Source organism: Gymnoscopelus braueri (genome assembly GCF_963280865.1).
Source record: "Gymnoscopelus braueri genome assembly, chromosome: 20".
Lineage (NCBI taxonomy): Eukaryota > Metazoa > Chordata > Actinopteri > Myctophiformes > Myctophidae > Gymnoscopelus > Gymnoscopelus braueri.
In genome coordinates this window covers 30,809,943-30,829,186 of record NC_137622.1, presented here as the reverse complement: position 1 = coordinate 30,829,186, position 19,244 = coordinate 30,809,943, and the positions used below count along the sequence as shown (strand labels likewise).

General features: G+C 42.3%; 1 protein-coding gene across 4 annotated transcripts in view; it reads left to right on the top strand.

Moving 5' to 3' along the window:
* tapt1a (transmembrane anterior posterior transformation 1a) overlaps nt 1-18,487 on the top strand; it is a 43,549-nt gene extending 25,062 nt beyond the window's left edge. For 2 of the 4 annotated variants that reach the window (XM_080416984.1, XM_080416983.1), the window contains one exon: nt 14,110-18,487. In XM_080416984.1, the coding sequence (XP_080273110.1) occupies nt 14,110-14,483 (374 nt within the window). In that variant the 3' untranslated portion in view covers nt 14,484-18,487. The remainder of the gene's footprint in view (nt 1-14,109) is intronic. The other 2 variants (XR_013932299.1, XR_013932300.1) reach the window with 2 other exon arrangements.
* Nucleotides 18,488-19,244: the final 757 nt, after the last annotated feature.

Here is a 19,244-nt window from a genome sequence, read left to right as displayed (position 1 = left end):
GAGATCTAATCTGTATACAGCTGTTCTGGTCACAACAAGCAGAAAATACCGTTAACATAAATACCTTCATCAAGACGAGATGTAAATCTCATCCAACTTTTCCACAATTGTTTATGGAGAGAGGATTATTTTTGTATATTTGAGTTAATCTAAATGTTCATCTCAGAATTCTTCGACAGTATCATGTCAGTATCATGTCCAGCAGGCTATCATGTCAGTATCATGTTCAGTAGCAGGAACGGTAACGCACACCAAGGGTTTGGTGAGGTACTGACCTTCGGGAACAATCTTAAAAGGGAGGAAAAAAGTTGCACACTCTGGCTCCATATTTACAGTATTTGATTGACATTTCGGCCTATTGGCCTTCCTCAGAATCAACTAAATGTATCATGGTCAGTATCATGTCAGTATCATGTCAGTATCATTTCAGTATCATGTCAGTATAATTGGTCAGTATCATGACAAATAAGCTCAAAATGGGTTGCGATGTGATGCATTGTTAGCTTGTAGATCTGTTCTTTCAGCAGTGTAGAAAGACATCTACTTTTTCCATCTTTTCTAAATATAACAATCGTTTCTGACCACAATTTGGTCCGTCAGAAAAGATGGGACACGATGTTCAAGAGGTTTTATTTTGTTTACACAAGACTAGGCCACATAAACCGGCCACAAGGATTGGACGGTGACATCACACACGCTCCCTTAATCTATCCTTAGCACTGAACAAAACATTTTTACTTTAGTTTTAGCTATTAATGACAATATCACAAAAGGCTGCCAAATATAGCCTACTGTAATATTAATACTTGAATATAGAAAATAAATGTATGCCCACACAGATAAATGAACACATACAGTATGCTTTCAGTCAGTCAGTCTCACACTCACTCACTCTCTTTCTTTCTGTCTCTCTCTCTCACGCACACGTGTGCACACACACACACACACGCACACACACACACACACACACACACACACACACACACACACACACACACACACACACACACACACACACACACACACACACACACACACACACACACACACACACACACACACACAGTACTACAAGGAAGTCGCATGCTTGTCCTTATTTGTACTACTTGTGCAACCTTCCTTCGTGTCTGGTAGGGTTGTAGTTATAGTTATGAATGGGCTCCTTGCAATGGGAGGGACACAGTAAAATGATTGCATTGCACTTGGACTTGAGTGGTCTCGCTGGGGGAAGAGTACCGAGTCCCTTCGTCCGAGACCGAGTCAAGACCGAGTAAAATCATGGGTGAGACCGAGACGAGACAGAGTAAATTAAAATGTGGACTCGAGTCCAGTCTCGAGACCAAGACTGGACTCGAGTACCAAAATCCTAGGGTCTGGACTGGTGTCAGCTTCCCTCTTTCCCTTCCAGAGACAGATGAGTGGACAGATACAGCTGTTGAACACAGACAACACTGTGCAGACAGGTAAACCATACGAAAAGACAACGCTGCCTCTCATCACTGCGACTTGAAGAACCGAGAGCAACAATACAGGAGCCCAGCAAATGAAGTGGCTGAAGGTCACAGGCCATAAAACTAGTGACTCTCTCTCTGGAGTCTCTAGAGTAACATTCTGTCTCCTAGGTTTAATTAAGTGGCTCATCACAATAACAAATATGGGAAACGCAAGTCCAAAAAGGAAGCGGGAAACCATCACAGCTTTCATTCTCTTCACAGCCAGTGGAGATGGGCTTTTCTGTTTGATGAAATCGTAATTCTCGATGCAAACGGTTCCATCCGTCCCGTCGTTTTTCTGCAGCTCCATGGACAGTAAGGAAGGCGCGGCTAAAACGGCTCCCAGGAACCAGCTGACGAGGACCGCTCTGCCGGTCACACCGGGGAGGCATCTCTTAGGGACACACCAGCGCACGTTCCAGAAGGTTATGATGAGCGTGGTGGAGAACATGTTGACAAACGTGACGTAGGAGCCCAGCTTGCACATGGCGTTTCCAAACTCCCAGGAGAAATAATTGAAAGCACTGATCAGAGACGGAGGAAGGAAGAGGCAGCGGATGAGATGTGTGATCGCCAAGCCGAGGATCTGTGTCCATCGGGGATGTTGCTGCTTGTATTTGAAAAGGGCCACGATCACAGCCAGGTTGAGCAGCAGCCCGAGTAGAGCGAAAGAATAAGCCGACACGTATAGGAGTCTGAGCGACTTGACCAGTTGATCGTTCGATTTGATCAGTTGATCGTCAGTTGGTTTCATCAATTGATTTGGATTGATGGTCCCCCAAAAATGATCAGGAGGAAGGCTATAGTCATAATCTGGAGAAGGGGAGGTGTCCGTGATGTTAGCCATGACCTTGAGAAAGGAAGAACATATATATTTTACATTGGTGCTACAAATGTATGGACTCATCTCATACAAAGCAGAGCCACAATTCACTGTCACATGTCAATTTGTCCACATGTCAAGTTCAGAGGCACTATATCAGAAAAAAACAAGTGGGTATAGATCTGCTATTTGGGAATTAGAACAACCTAAAATCAACACAAGATTTCATGATGCCATGACACCATAATCAATGAAACTGACCTTTTTTTAATATGATCTGGTCGGGCAGTCAAGTTGTTAAGGATCTTCAGGTTCCGTCCTGAAACCAGCAAGTACTTTGTTGAAAACCGCAAATCTTCTTGCGAGTGGGTAGAGACAGTGGTGGGGAGTTGTGATCCACAAGTGGTAAGTCTCTCTCTCTTCCCTCGACTTAAAAGCACCGCTTCCTGGTGGGATGGGGTTTCCGAGGGGTGCTAGCCTTCAAGAGACAAACTGTTCCTGCAGCTTTGAGTTGAAACACAGCTACAGGAAGGTTCCTGACTTTCTGTAAATCGTTAAGGCCTGAATGCAGCAAACTAAAAGTCCAGTTTATTTGATCTTAGCATTTGATGTAGAACGGCCTGTTGATGGTTGATTAGTTACCAAAGGTTACTAAACCTTTTAGTCAAGTTAACCTCAAATAAATAAAATTACACAAAACACTCAGACGTGTGACAGAGGGGTAGGAGGGGGGGATAGACGAAACAACTGCAAGAGCAGTTGTCAGGAGCCTGGAGTATATCTGAGCTCATTTGATTACCCTGCAATTATTTATTTACTGTCTTATGTTAAAACATTCAGCATAATAAACCATTAAAGAATAAGTGAAACTTCATAAATTGAAAGTATGGTTTATTTGATCACACCTAAATGTGCTACACTGCTAAAAACAAATCCACATGATATAACAGATTCAAACCACCTGCTAGATAAATCACTGTTTCTTTGGAGCAGATGAAGAACTACTAGTCTAGATGGATAGGGGGGTCCACGCGCATAGGGTGGATTTTTTTACGCCACCTGTTTTTTCTTAATCCTTGAAGGGTATATTTTAAGATTCTGCCAGGTACCAAGCTGAAAAAATGGCCCATTTTTAACCCTTTGTTACACACATCCTACCCAAATTCGAAAATGGAAAACAAAAGAAAACAGCATAATTATTGAAATAAACAACCTACAGGGACAAATGAACACATGTTTCCATACAATTAGGACCCAGTGAATTCATTAAAAGTGTTATTATTAAGATTCAAGCACATCTTGACTCTATTTAGGGGCAAAAACTGCACAAAAATAGCTGAAATTGTTCGGATCACATCTATACTTCTCTTTTTACTAAATCCTTAGGTGGATTTTTCCTTGCCAACTGTTCTTTTCTTGATCCTTGAAGGGTGTACTTTAAGATTCTGCCAGGTACCAGGCTGAAAAAATGTCCCATGGGGTTCATTTTGAACCCTTTCTTACACACATCCTACCCAAACCCGAAAATTGAAAAAAAGAGAAAACAGCATAACTATTGAAATAAACAACCTACAGGGACAAATTAATACATTTTTCCAGACAATTGGGAGCCAAGGAATTCATTAAAATGGTTATTCTAACACATGTTGACTCTATTTCAGGACAATAATGCAAATTAACTATAGCTAATAGTACACTGGACAAGATAAATTAGGTTATTATTGGAAATAGGATATAATAATATGAACAAGATTCTCTACAAGCTGTTATGCATTATATTGTTTGTATAATCAAGGCCCAAACCTATTTAAAAATATATTTCTCATTAAAAACAAATGTAATTGCAGTTGTTGAGTAAGAAGATACAGAGAGAAATGCATTTTTTCACAGTAAAATGTTTATTAGACGTCAGGACAAAAACTGCACAAAATAATTGAGTAATACTATTATATTACATCATTCAAGTTCTGACCTTTTAATTTTACGAACTTAAGCAGTATGTGCCCTACTACAACTAATCATCATCATCATCATCACTAAAGAGGTCATCAAAGTCTATCTCCCCAATCTCCATCTCTTCATCCTGATACTCTCCATCCTCCTCATCCACATTATTGTTGGAGGAATCTGCTTCTTGTTCTTCCTCTGCTTTCTGGGCCAGTACCTCCACAAGAGAAGGAGGGAGGATGGGTCCAATTGTCCAGACAGGCTCTAACACCCCCTCATCCATCGTCTTCTCCCAGCCCATACACTCATCATAGGGGTTGGCCCTCTCAAAGATTGGTTGGTCTGCTCTTTTGTAGCAGGCCACTCTGAAGTTGGCACGCTGTACATGTGGGATCAGACAAACCTTGGGGGGAGGCAGGCGTTCAAGGTCTACTTTGGACCTGGAGTCCAGAACTTGATCAGCACCCACCATTTTCTTCAGCATTTTAGCCCGCACAGCATCGACTGACTTCATACGAGCTTGGCCATACATAATGCATGTGAAGGACTCCATCTCTTGTTGGACCTCATCCGTCACCAGCCACAATTCTCCAAGCTGACTGAAAGCCCTCTGGTACTTGGGGTTCTTCTGCAGCTTCTTGAGGGGATTCACCTTTCCCTTGCCTTTGAAGGCGCTGGTACAGTCCTCCCCAGAAAAGACATAGAATCCCAGCAAGGTACTGCAGTACTCAGGGCCCAGAGACTCAGCCAGTTGGGACACATTAATTAGCCTGCGATGCATACCAGTACCGTGGTCGAGGTATATGGTGAGGTTGATCCTGCTGGCATGGTAGAGGAGGATCATCAGTATGTCTGTGTCAGGTGTCCTTACCACGCTGGACTTGTAGCCCCACTTGACAGCCTGATGGAGGTACAGGACAACACGACTGTCTGTCTCCTCCTGGTTTGACCGCAGGGCATGAATCTCAGAAGCCTGCACCTGTAACGAGTAAAGAAGAGCCCAAATAAATAATAATAATAATAATAATAATTAATAATAATTTCAAGCACTGCTAAATACAATATATTATCCTCATTCTTGGTCAACTTACTTCTCCATTTGTTGAAGTTAGGTCATAGGCTCTCCCATCAACACACACCACTGCTTTCTTGCATTTCTCTAGCCGAGATGCTGCCTCATTGCTCCCCCAGACCTTGAGAAGCAGCTCACAGAGCTGCTTCTTGTTAAGCTCATTCCCAAGGAAGGCCTTGAAGTCGTAGGGCTTGCGGGTATGTGGACCGTTGATGATGTACTTTTCAGTGAAGCCTCTTCTAAGCCTCTCCTGGGCTTTGATAGAGTCCGGCTGGTAGCAATCTGTGGAGAAGATGAAGTCATGCTTGGGAATCATTTGGTCCAATAGCTGCATGCAGATCTCTCCACAGGTTGGTGCAAGGTTTGCCATCATATGGAACAGGGCATTGCCATCCTGTATGAAGAGTGCATTTTTAGGATATGCCACCTCCACATCTCTGTCCTTGAGCAGATACTTAAGGATGGAGGCCTTGTTTGTCTTGGCAAAAAAGCCATCAGGAGTGCCAAGTGCATGAGGAACCGGCGAGAGGGGGTAATGCATCAGTTCTTCCATGCTGATGGGCATATCCAGCATCTGGGACTTAACAAGCAGCTGGAAGGCAAGGTTGCTCTGCTCCTTGTACATAAAGAGCTGCAAGGAATTTAGAAGACATTAGTGAAGCCTTAGACTAATAGTATGATATAGAAATTTGTGAATAAGGTTGAGTTAATATCCACCTTTCCCTGTGCAGAAGTGAGCTTGACCTTCTTGCTGCAATGTTCCATCGTCTTCAGCTTTTGCTTCTTGAGGCGATCAAAGAAGTCCTTCTTCTTCGCGACAAACCGCTCATCTATAAACTGCTGTTTGGCAGCCCTGCCTGCAGCCTCGGCCTGCAGCACATCCTTTTCGACCTCTGGAACCATAGGAGCCCCAGATGCCAGTGAGTAGAGACGTTGTTTATCAGGGATTGTCCAGGGGTTGGTGAAGCCATTGATCGCATTGATGACCCTCTGCACTGCCTCTTCCTGTTTCTTGATCTGAGCAGGTTCCAGCTCACGGTGCTTACCTGCCTTTGGGCAGTCAGGGTCATCAATCATGCCGCACATCTCCAGAGTCAGCTCATAGAGCTGAGCACGTGCAGAGGTTGTGCGGCACCACTTCTGGTATGCACCGAACATGTTGAAAAGGCCAAGTAGACCACCTGCAATGTAAAGACAAACATAAAAGTTTATTTTACATTTTGGTCACACTATTGGTTTGAACAAACGTTTAAACATTGTTTATGTAAACACAACCAACATATTATGAACCTATTATTAAATGGAGGTGCTTATGATTGTGTCCACACAATGAGGCACCTGAAGTCTTGGCAAATTTCATGAAAGTCTCCTCCATGGTCTTGTCTACCGCTGAGAGAGTCCCTGGGATTAAAGATCTTGCGACAGCAATGGCTCCTATCTTGATGTAATCAAGAGCACCAGGATGGGTGAGGTCAATATTGGTGAGATACGCCTCGAACCAGGTCAGGTATCTGTAGACAATGAAATATGATTGAAATTCATGCTACACAAATATATACTGCATGTAAATTCTATTAAATTAATTGTAATTTAATATTAGGAGAATAGTGTGTATACATTACCTTGCATAGTTGTGGCCATCGAATGCAAAGCAGAGATCTGCCATGGCACCGTTACAGTGATGGTAGAGCTCGAAGTTGTTTGTTTTCACGGCAAAATCCATCATGAAGACCAGCCTTGCATGATCCATCACAGAAAGCCAGAACATGCCTGTCTTGCCCAGGTGGCCCTTGCGAACCTTCTGTTGAAATTCTATATATTGATGAATCACCTTGAGTATTGAGGCGTCCTTCAGAGCTGCATCAAGGTTCTCACGACTGCAGCAGTGGATAAGGCCGACTAGGGTCTCCTGTGGTATATCTATGTTCTCCTCATCCAGGAAAACATTAATCAGCAACCGTTCAAGTGCCTCTGTGACCACCTTAAGATTGAACAGAGCTTTTGCATATGATTTCCCACTAAGTATACCTTTTAGGCAACCACTGGGTGCAAGACCAGCTTCAATTAGGATTTCTGCGTAACCAGCACCTCGACACTTGTGCCATGTGACCTTGCCTATGTAATTCATGGCTGTGTGGAACTTTCCAGGGAGGATGACATGGTTCTTAAATTCCTCCTCGTACTTCCAAACTATAGGACAGGCCTTCATGACCACCCCCAGGTCAAACGTGTTGATCGTGTAGGGCTGCCCAACCTCCTCTGTTGCTGCCTCAGACCTCTTGAGTAGCTCATACACCACTGCGTTGTCTGTAATGGGCTGGTTGATGGGGGTGTAAAAGTCAATTGTGGACTTTCTAGGAGGCACTTTTCCTGTGCTTGAAATAAAGCCACCAAATCCAGGCACTTGCTGCTTTCCCTTGCTGCTTAGATGTCTGCAGAGGAAATGGATGTAGTACTCCAACATCGAGTCATCATATGATCTTTGGTTTTTAGCAGGAGGGGTGAAGCTGGCATCTTTGGGGAAGTTGGGACCAACTCTCTTGAAAGCCAGCTCTGGTAGCATCTCCGGAGGTGTGAGCTTAAGGCTTCTCATCTTGGATGATCTCTCATAGAGAGGAAGTGTCCTCTCATTGGTACTCTGATGGCCCTCCTTCACCTCTTGAATCATGATACCCCCAGCACTGTTTACAACATTTGAGCCATGAACATTGGTTGTGATTCTGTTGAGGTTGTCCCACTCGCTGTGAAAAACAACATTTCCCTCGCCTGTTATAATTTGAGGGGTCAGGTAGGTGGACATCTCATCGAAAGCCATGGTCATTGCAGTTTCAAGCTCCATACCAAAGTCATATGACTCTGAGTGTCCGCGTCGCGCAAGGATGGTAGTGAGCTGCAAAAAGAGCAATTTGCTTTATTAAAGAAATCAAATTACAGTATCAAAGAGTAATAGACAGGACATGTTAAGTGATTACTCACCTGTTTACTTCGATAGAGGTGTCGAACTGTGGCACAGAGAAGGATGTGCTTTGGCAGTTTCCACTTGCTGTTTGTTGCTGCACGACACACATCCTGTGCTATTGAATAGATCAATCTCTGAGTCTTTTCAGACTTTTCTCCATCAAGCTCTGCTTTTCCTGTCAGAACCAAATTTAGAAATCTTACAAGATCGTATGGGAGCAGCTCTTCCATTTTCACAGCATCTAGCTCCTGTGTTGTTGGGGGCCATGGCAGATCCTTTGACTCTTTGAATGCCTTTAGAATAAGAGCATGGAGGGTGAGGGCTGCATCATGGAGCTGGTCTGCTGTTCCGAGCTTGTAAGCACATGAAACTGCTTCAGCTACGGTAATGCTTGACCTGTACACAAGGTAGAGTTCAACACAACCACAGAGTGGTACCTTGGAGAAGGCAAGTGCATGAGAGATGTCCTTGTATCCTTGCAAATGTCTTAATAAATTTTCACTGCGGTAATCTGGATTTGGAAAACCTTGACTCTCCAGCTCCTTGATGTACAAACTGCACAAGAATCTCAGCTGGATTATCTCTTTATGATCTATTACATTTCTAAGAATGTAGTCCTTCACCACCACATACGATTTCTGATGTGCTTCCATCTTCTGGGCCTGCAGGTTGCCTGTTACCTTCTCTGCCCTCTCCATCCCACGCATGTGATTTTGGTAATCAGTGTTGAAGGTGTTCCTGCATGTTGGATGGTACATGGCTTCCATTGCAAAGAGGTCCTTGCCCTGCACCTTGCGGTAAAGAGCCTCTCTCTTCAATTCCCATGCCCTAGGCTCAATGACTTTCCATGCTGGCTCTTTGTGTTTCCAACTCTGAAACTTTGTAAGACGTTCAGTCTTGCATTTTACTTTTAAATCGGTCTTGTCACAGAAAATGCACTGATTTGGAAACGGGAAGGAACACCTTCGACCTTCAGATCGATCCTGATCTGATTGATATTTGGAATGGCGTAGGGAGTCCTTTATCGATGATGCTGTTTCACCAGAGTTAGAGGCCTTTGAAGCCTGCAAACGATCCAATTTCCCTGTGAAAGATTTGTAACAGTTTTGATGATAGCCAGTTATATCCAAAGGCAAGCCTTCCAATGTAACTGGTATCAGGTCACAAATTTCCTTCATGCGGTAGGGTGAAGTGGCTTCTTCAGAGAGTCTCATATCACGAACGCTGTGTAGATATGTTAGCTTTTCCTTTGGTTCCCCTTTGCAGGTGGCAAAGGCTGTAAAATTACCATACTCAGAGAGAGTTTGAACATGTAGAATGCATGACTGGAGTGGAACCTTCTTTCTAGGGCCTTCAGCAGTGCTGCAAAGTTTTCCTTTTCTCATGGTCTTGTCTGTATGGCTTTTATAGACATGAAACGGACAGGCTCTCTCTTGAGTGTGTGTGGGAATGACTGATCTATCCTGTGTGCATCAATTAGATCAATACACAACAGGTGTGCAGTCACAGCCAGCTCAGTCAAGCCAGGTGTGACTGCTTAAATCAGCCATCTCCCACACTACACCATGATAAGAGCTTGCATTGGATGTTAGTAGGAAACAGCACTGATTTCAGCCCTGACAGTTTCAGCTTTTTGGGGGGACAGTTTCTGTCCTGTGATAGAGTCAAGATGTGCTAGAATCTTAATAACCATTTTAATGAATTCCTTGGCTCCCAATTGTCTGGAAAAATGTATTAATTTGTCCCTGTAGGTTGTTTATTTCAATAGTTATGCTGTTTTCTCTTTTTTTCAATTTTCGGGTTTGGGTAGGATGTGTGTAAGAAAGGGTTCAAAATGAACCCCATGGGACATTTTTTCAGCCTGGTACCTGGCAGAATCTTAAAGTACACCCTTCAAGGATCAAGAAAAGAACAGTTGGCAAGGAAAAATCCACCTAAGGATTTAGTAAAAAGAGAAGTATAGATGTGATCCGAACAATTTCAGCTATTTTTGTGCAGTTTTTGCCCCTAAATAGAGTCAAGATGTGCTTGAATCTTAATAATAACACTTTTAATGAATTCACTGGGTCCTAATTGTATGGAAACATGTGTTCATTTGTCCCTGTAGGTTGTTTATTTCAATAATTATGCTGTTTTCTTTTGTTTTCCATTTTCGAATTTGGGTAGGATGTGTGTAACAAAGGGTTAAAAATGAACCCCACGGGCCATTTTTTCAGCTTGGTACCTGGCAGAATCTTAAAATATACCCTTCAAGGATTAAGAAAAAACAGGTGGCGTAAAAAAATCCACCCTATGCGCGTGGACCCCCCTATCCATCTAGACTATACTGTATGTCCTTGAATTAGGCAGGAGGTAAGATAAAAGAGAAGGGAGGGGAAGCTTCTCTCCCTTCTTCGTTCTTGTACTGTAGGTATGAAGGAATTTGCTGTAAAAAAGTTCATATAGCAGTTGTTGTTACCCACGTGATGTTGTTATGAGTTCCATGTCCACCAGTGGAGGGCCTTGTTTGCTCTCCACTGGTGTTGACACCTTCTAGCGCCAAGCAAAATTGAACTCCCTTCACCTGAAGCATGCCTGCCTTTTTAAACGGGTGGGGCAAATCATACCAGTAATTATCAATTGGTAACTCATTAACTCAACTATGGCTAACTAAGGCCCATGAGCTATCTTACCCAATTACTCTTAATCATAAGAATTTCCAAACTGATTCAACTATATTGTACAGGCCCAATACATTCACAAATTGTTAAACAAAACATAATACAAACATGAACAAACACCCCTCCCTCCTCTACAGTGCTTGGCACCTTCCAATCAACAGGATTGCCAGCACTGCCGAGGATAGACAGGTGACCCACAAATAACTTAGCTTCACCACAGTGACAATAAATAAACATATAATATAAACATATTTAAAACTTTCAAAAAAAATTTTTTATTTGATTTATTTGAAAAGCAAAAACCACATGGTTACAGTAGTTTGAGGATTACACAAGAAGGTCCTGAGACTTATTTCCGTTGAGGTAACATTTAACAGTCAATAAGTTAAAAATACATTACAATATAAAACGCATGACAGTAACATACACAATACATATACATACAAACAAGTGCTTCCTTATCTTTCCCTAGTCTAATGATCCTCTATAGGGGAACCTTTGCTAATAGACACACTTTTGTCTTAGGCTTAAAAGACCTCAGATTGGTTGTCAGTTTGACACTGGTTTCGAGGTCGCAAGTTCCTTGATTGTGTGTGTATAGGGCACGGGCTGCCCCGTGACAGTACTCTCAGACTATTTATACTTTTACTATAGCTGTTTCTGAGTCATTGTTCACATGTCTGATTTTTGCGTTTTTTGGCAATTTGGTTCTGCAATTGTTGTTTGTATCCTGTCCAGAATTAGATCATTACCGTCAAGTTCCTCTTTCTTGACCCCTCCTGTGATCTTGGAATTGCCCAGTGTGCCTCACACCCAATCTATGTGTGTGTGCCTGTGTGTGGTAATCTGCTTTCACTAGCCCAAAGTACAAGTGCTATGTACTTTCCTGCTGAATTTTGTCATTTAACCAACTTCTGTTTTCCTCCTGGCTCCACTGTCACTGCTGCACAAACAGCCCCATACATTACATCTCTCAAGCTGAGTACAATTCAAACACAATGATTAGACATAATACAGTATGGTCATAAAACAATAAAATAAACCAAAATAATATAATCACATTCTTGATTATTTCTTCAGGTTCAAAAAAGTTATATTAAGGAAGGAAGGAATATTGCAGTAACATCCTGTCCCCAAGCAATACAAGCTTTACACACACAACATTATGCAGTAAAGTGATTTGATTCAGTCTTCTCTTCATTATTGTAAGCAGGGTTGAAAGGCCGATCTGAAAGCCATGTCTTTCGACAATACACATTCACATACATAGAGATGCTCCGATCGCGATCGGCCGATAATGCCTCTATCGGCTTTGATCGGGACATTCCAATCACGGGTAAATTCACCGATCCGATTGCCATTGTATAGAGGAGTATTCTCTCGTGGTAAAACACCGTCGTATGGAGAAGTATTATTTTCTCTCTGTAACGCACTCTATCTCTCAGGCTGCTGGTGCTGCTGAACTGGGTTGGCAATAATTCAACTGTAAGCCAGTGTTTTGAGACATATTGTCTTTTATTGCTACAAAATAAATGTAAAAAAGAAATTCTACATGCATAAATAATAATAATAATAAAAAAATAGAAATGCCCTCCCACATGATCGGATCCGTGATCGGTATTGGCTGATCAGACAGGTGATCAGTGATCGGTGATCGGCCCCAAAAAACCTGATCGGAGCATCTCTACACATACACATACACACACTTTGAAGTGGCAGTGGCATCACTTACTCGTCCTTAGCCAAAGCTGAGTAGATCTGTTTTGCTGTCAATGTGTGCGGTGGACTGGCCAGCTAGTCTGCTAGAAAGACTGATGACACAACAAAGATCCCACTGTATCACTGTGCATTTGTATTGAGTCTCTGTATCCAGGAGAGCAGCAGCTACCACCCTTAAGGCCCCTACATCAAACCGACTTGTCGGAAAACCGAGACATTGCAGGCCAACCAAGCACCACAACACAGCTTTGGGTTGCATAAAAAGCAATATTAGTAGAGAATATTTTCCTTCAGTTCAGTCTGAATAATTCAGCGGAGAATTGACTAGAGATTCCTATTAGAATGCATTAAACCCAGAATCTAGTCGGTAAGAGCTTACTGGGATGTTGCTGGAGGGCTTTGTGGAGAACAAAAGCAACTTCAAACGCAGAAACACACAAACATGCACTCTGGTTGTTTGTTGCTTGTGAGGACTATCTACTCATTTTTTGTTGACTGCAGTGCATTTATTTCCCTAAACCCCTAGCACTAACCTTATACCTCACTGCTGAAATGCTAACTTTGACCTGTATGCTAAATGCAATAGATTGCAGTTATCCTGTATACAGCACAGTATTCTCAATGAAGCTATGCCTGCTATCGGAGGTGTAAAGTTAGCGTCATGCTGCACTGTGCTATCCGGAGGCTTCATAGTTGTCTCTGTAGAACCAGGATATTTTATATTCATTGCAGCTTCACTCAAGTCTCTGTGATATAGGACATAATGAATTATTCTCTTTGGTCAACTCCCCTAATGACACCCTCCACCCCCTATGTGGATGAAAGTGTTCTTCGCATATGAGGGAGGAAACTGAATAAGAGAAGGAACACCAGAGAAAACTCTGGGGGATTGAGTCCAGAGTAGCAGGACTATGCTGTATGTATGTATGTGGTCCAGAAACGAGGGTCTTAAACACTACAGTAGATCTCCAAGAGGATTATATTTAAGAGTTTTCTCTTGATATAATCCATTATTAGACCATCTGCCATACCTTCCCTAGCTTCTCTATTGACACGTCAATTCCATGCAGGTCAATTCCAGGTGCAGGATACTGAGTAGGCTGTTTCAAGCTAGTCGATTAGGTTCACCTGTGACATTTTTTGTATTTGTTGTGATTTGAACCACTTGAACCCTAGCGTCCCTATTCTGGGCATTCTGAACATTGCCAAAAATAGCAGACTGTTGAACAAGGCATGAACACCGTCTGCCTGAGGCGGTTTTTAACCATGGAAAATATGTTTTCTTTAAGGTATAGAGCCCTGAGGGACTCTGGTCAACTAAGTATAGGGTTTAATTAAGTGATGACTGATGCACACAAATTATTGAGTTTGTACCACAGAACTCCAATATGAAGCCTGTCTATGGACAAACACTTAATTGCAATCTTTCTCTGCAGATGAACCCAAGGCGGAACGGACACCCACTGCACCCTGCCAGACAGCCTCATCTTCCTCATCGTCGTCCTCGTCCTCTGTGACCACCCAGCCTGCGCCCAGGACTGACACTTTACCAGGCCCCCCCACCAACGCCTCACCCATCACCCCCACCACCACCGCAGGCACCTGTGCCCCTAATCCACCGACCAGCCGGCCCTCTAGCCCACAGCCCGAGCCAGAACCAGAGCCTCCCACGCCCTCCACCTCCGAAAAGGAGGACAAGGAGGAAGGGGCGGCGCAGGGCTCGGCGGGCTCCGAACTGAAACACAGAACTCCCAAAAAGGACCTGCTGGAAATCGACCGCTTCACAATCTGCGGGAATCGCATCGACTGACACCTCGGTGAGCGTTGGCCCTCTGCCGCGCGCCCTTTTGACTTTTTGTTTCTTTGACAGTGCAGCGATAACCACTCAGGAGAGGCAGCGAGTTGACGGCCTACCTCAGGCCCAGCTCTGGCAGCCAGAGCACGCGGAAAGCAGAGTATTTATTGACAATAATAGTTAAGTTATTGTGGACTCAGAACAGCGCACCAGGCGATCCTGCTGTTTTATTTTTCTCCCAAGGTCGGGGTTGGCAGGGTGATGACAACCTCAACTATGGTTTGAGAGAGAGGGAGTGTGTTTCTATGGCAACCCAGTCCTGGGCATAGCCTCATGCGGCTATTGTGTGAGTATCTATGTATCTGAATGACTGTTCTTGTGAGCACATGAGGCAGCTGCTGCGAGCGTGTGTGTGTGTGTGTGTGTGTGTGTGTGTGTGTGTGTGTGTGTGTGTGTGTGTGTGTGTGTGTGTGTGTGTGTGTGTGTGTGTGTGTGTGTGTGTGTGTGTGTGTGTGTGTGTGTGTGTGTGTGTGTGTGTGTGTGCGCGTGTGTGTGTCTGTGAGAGACGGAGAGAGAGAGAGAGCACACAAGCACTTCCTGTATGAGCAGTACTTGGACCATGAGTGAATAGGTTCACAACCAGCTCAACTGCTATCAAAATGACAAATCTAGTAAAGTATGGCGGAAATAATAATAATAATTTTCAGTGTCAATAGATAGACGATACAACGTGCTTTATGCAGTTGTGGGCCATTGTCTTATTTGTTGTGAAGAATAATCGACTGCTGCAGACTGATGTTGTCTTGCACAGCTGCTGTCAGCATGCACCATACTGATGGAGAATACAGTACCTGTAATGCGGAACTACGGCTCTCAACTTCAGCCCAACAGTCCCTGACTACTTCGATGTATTCTCTTGATTTCCTGGTTATTTTCCAACTCTTAACAGCAATTGAGAAAATGTGTCTGCAAACAGACTTTGTACTTGTGCAGGGGCACAAAGAAATTTGCACAGGTCTTTGTTTTTAATGAGCAGCATTTGAAATAGAGCCTTAAGTATAGAGCCTTCATTTCCACAGCAAACGGGTATCGCCACTGCAGAACTTTGCAGCTTATTTTTCTCTTTTGGAGTTCATTTCAGTGTGAGATCCAGTTGGAGTGGAAAAACTATCATCAGGGGAAATTATCATCAGCCAACGACCAGATGCAGGTGAACTGGTGAGTCATCCTGCTGCTCTGCCAGCTACTGTACACTGGCAGGTGTTTAACCACTTAAACCATCTATTCTTAGTCTAACGCAGTGGTTCTCAAACTTTTTCATGTCAAGGACCCCCAAAATGAAATGTATTTGGCCGTGGACCCCCATCTCAGCACTCGCTATGAGCTTGTATATCTGCTATTTTTGAATAGCCAAAGTATAAAATGTTAAAATTATTGTGATGCTATATTAACACATTTTGCTGGGGACCCCCTGGAACCCCCCCAAGGACCCCTGCGGGTCCCCGGACCCCACTTTGAGAACCAATGGTCTTAATGGACCTGAGTTGCAACTGTACTTGTACTGCTTTTTTTCCATCTACACCAAATCGCTTTGTCAAAAATAGCTACAATCTACAAGCTTGGCTTGAGCTTGTAGATCAAATTATTTTGGCTAATGTCCCAACCCCCCCCCCCCTCCAGAATATGTATGCTGGGGTTTAAGTGATTAACCACATCCCTATTCTGGGGGCGAACATTTGGTGAAAATAGCAGATCATTGTGAGCTTGTAGATTTTCTGTAAGGATATGTACTAGTGTAGAGCGAAAACAGGAGGGGGCCTAGTATAGAGCCCTGGGGAACTCCAGTCAACTAAGGGTTGCTTTAAGTGGTTAAACATCATCAAGATTTATTTCAAGTACTGTACATAGTAGAGGTGGCTGGTTATTTTTTTAATTGCATCAGTGGCCACTGCTTTTCACTCTATATGATGCATTAAAAAAGTACATTTTAATAACTATTTAGTTTATTCAATAATATGTCAAAAATCTAGAGGATTCGGTCTGTAAAAGTGTTGTTTTATCAATGAATGGTGTACAGAATTTCTCATCCTTGTGAACATAATTTGTATTGTGTTTTCTGTTGTTTTGTAAGAGCCCCCCCCGCCCCCCCCCCCAAAAAAAAGACAAGAAAAAAGAAAAAGGGAGTATAGCTCCTTTACTTATACCAAACTAATTACACTCATTACATTTTAGAGTGGGATGTCACCAGGACAAAACCCCTTCATTGTTTAACATACCTGCTGGGATTTTTCTTGAATGTTTGCACTGATGGACCATGTTGTCTTAAATATGCTACACAGTAGCATAGCATTGCTACAGAGTAGCCATGTACCTTCGTTTTATGCTCAAGTAACGTTTTAATGTTTACATCGTATGAATACAGAAGCAATATTGCCAAAATAACATGCCCTTTGCCCTTCTGCCTTTTTCTTTCTTTTTCATTTTCTTTTTTTCCTAGACATTTCATTTACTGGTGTTGTGAAATTGTTTGCTATGATCTCTATTATGACCATGTTTAAGAAAGTAATGTACAAAATATGACAATTCAACAAATTGCATCATATTGGATGTAAATGCTGGATCATAAGTTTGGAGCTACCATGTATGTACATTTCCGTAGTGTTATAATTCAGTCTATGTTAATTTAGCTCATCTAATCAATAATGGCATGTGATACCATAATATTATTGCAAAACCTTTATTTATTTTGAAGACAACATTCATTACATTGTAATAAAGAAGATAATTATATTTGTTGAGCTGCAGTTATAATAATAGTATAATAATATATAAAATAATATATCATAATATAATAATATCTTTGCGCATGAACTCCAGTCTGCCTACATGTAGTTTTTGTCAGATATCTCGTCTCCAGTGGCAAGTGTTTACCATGCTGTGATCTGGCTGTATTTAAAATCTGGGGACAAAAAACTAACTGGGCCAACCACTGGCAATGAAAACCTACACTAATCATGAAAAGATCAAATATTGTATCATACCAGTGGCTCTCAATTGGTTTCTCATTGAGGTACGACTTCATTATAAAATGAAGTCGGGGTCTGATAAATAACAGTAAATAACTTTATGTCCCTTAATATTCCCTTGTTCTGATTCTGCCAGAAATGCCACACCCATTTATTTGGGATTCCAGCCCACTGGTTGAGAAACTCTGACATGCCTTACCAGACTATAGATGGGTTTCCGCGCGACGTCATCACAGAGCAGAGTGCGTCATCTGCGCATGCGGGAGGTAGAACGAACCGGAAGCGCCATTGACTCTGTTGTTATTTTCGGGATTTAGATAGGCATAATGCTGCTATTTTAGGCATAATAGGCATAATGCTGCTATTATATACAAACAGATCCAACTTCCAACAAATCATTTTTATTGAGTAAAGAAGATATTACAAACTGCATCATTTAATCTACTTTCATTAAACCCGGTGAAGACCATTCATTTTATGAATGTACAATGACCAGAGCTGCTGCGGGTAATAGCGCCCTCTACAGGCTCTTCCCTCCACTGCGCGCGCATCATCCTCTCATGTTTACTAACAGGAAACCCATCTATGCTCCATACCATAGAAAAGGCATTGATGATACTGTACAATATAGCTGGTACCAGTCTATTTCACCATAGCAATCTATATGGCATTGATGGTACTGTACAATATAGCTGGTACAGTCTGTTTCATACCATAGCAATCTATTTGACATTGACGGTACAATATACAGTAGCTGGTACCATACTATGTTCCTTACTATAGCAGACTAAATGTTATTGATGGAACTGTACAATAATAGCTAGGCTAAACACAGCCAATGGAGTCAAGGTTGATGTGTTCTTGATGAATGTATAAGGCAATGATGGATCACTGCACTACTTGTTTTATTTAATCACTTTGGTTCACACTTTTATCCTCCTATTTATATTGTATGAAATGGCCCCAGTTTGAATTAATTAAAGTTGTTTTTTTAAGCTTGTCTGAGATTGTATTTTAACCATATGGGTTGGAAAAGTAACTCTGGAAGAGATTTCTCATGAAGGCAAATCGCAGGATGAACCCTACTAATTTTTATGATTCAATGGCCTTTCTTGCTAGTGCCTTCAGTGAATATAAAATGACCCTGAGGCCCATAAGGGTACATTTTACCCTCTCATTGTTAAAACTCAGGATTTTATTGTGCCGAAGATTGTTATTGTTCTTCTTGTCGCCTATAGGCGCTATATGCAGATGTATGTTGGTTACTTCTTCATATATGTTATTTAGATAGAAAAACTTGCTGGACCGCAAATGCTACGAATGTTTAAACTAGATCCTGTAGCATGTTTACACAGATACTAGGTTTGATGTTTACCAGGTATTATAGTTACTTTGCAGCGCTTAGGCCTAATTGTTTTCTTTGCACTCTAATTACGTGACCATTTTAACCTGTTTATTGACTAGGATTCATGCCATTTGCTCTGATCGTGCACTTTGTAAGTCACTTTGGTTAAGAGTGTCAGCCAAATGCTTAAATTATAAAATTGTAGATACCAGGATGAATGTGTATCTGTATGAATATAAAGGGTGATTTTTTTTGTTGTTGCTGTGCTTCACGCCAGGTAACCTGAGAGGTGAGGGATAACTCTGTTAGAGGTGAGGTAAGGTGGAGTAAATCTGTCTATGACTGTCCCTCCCACAGGACTATAAGCTCCTTATCACTGAGATCTGTTGCACCTTTCTCTCAGGG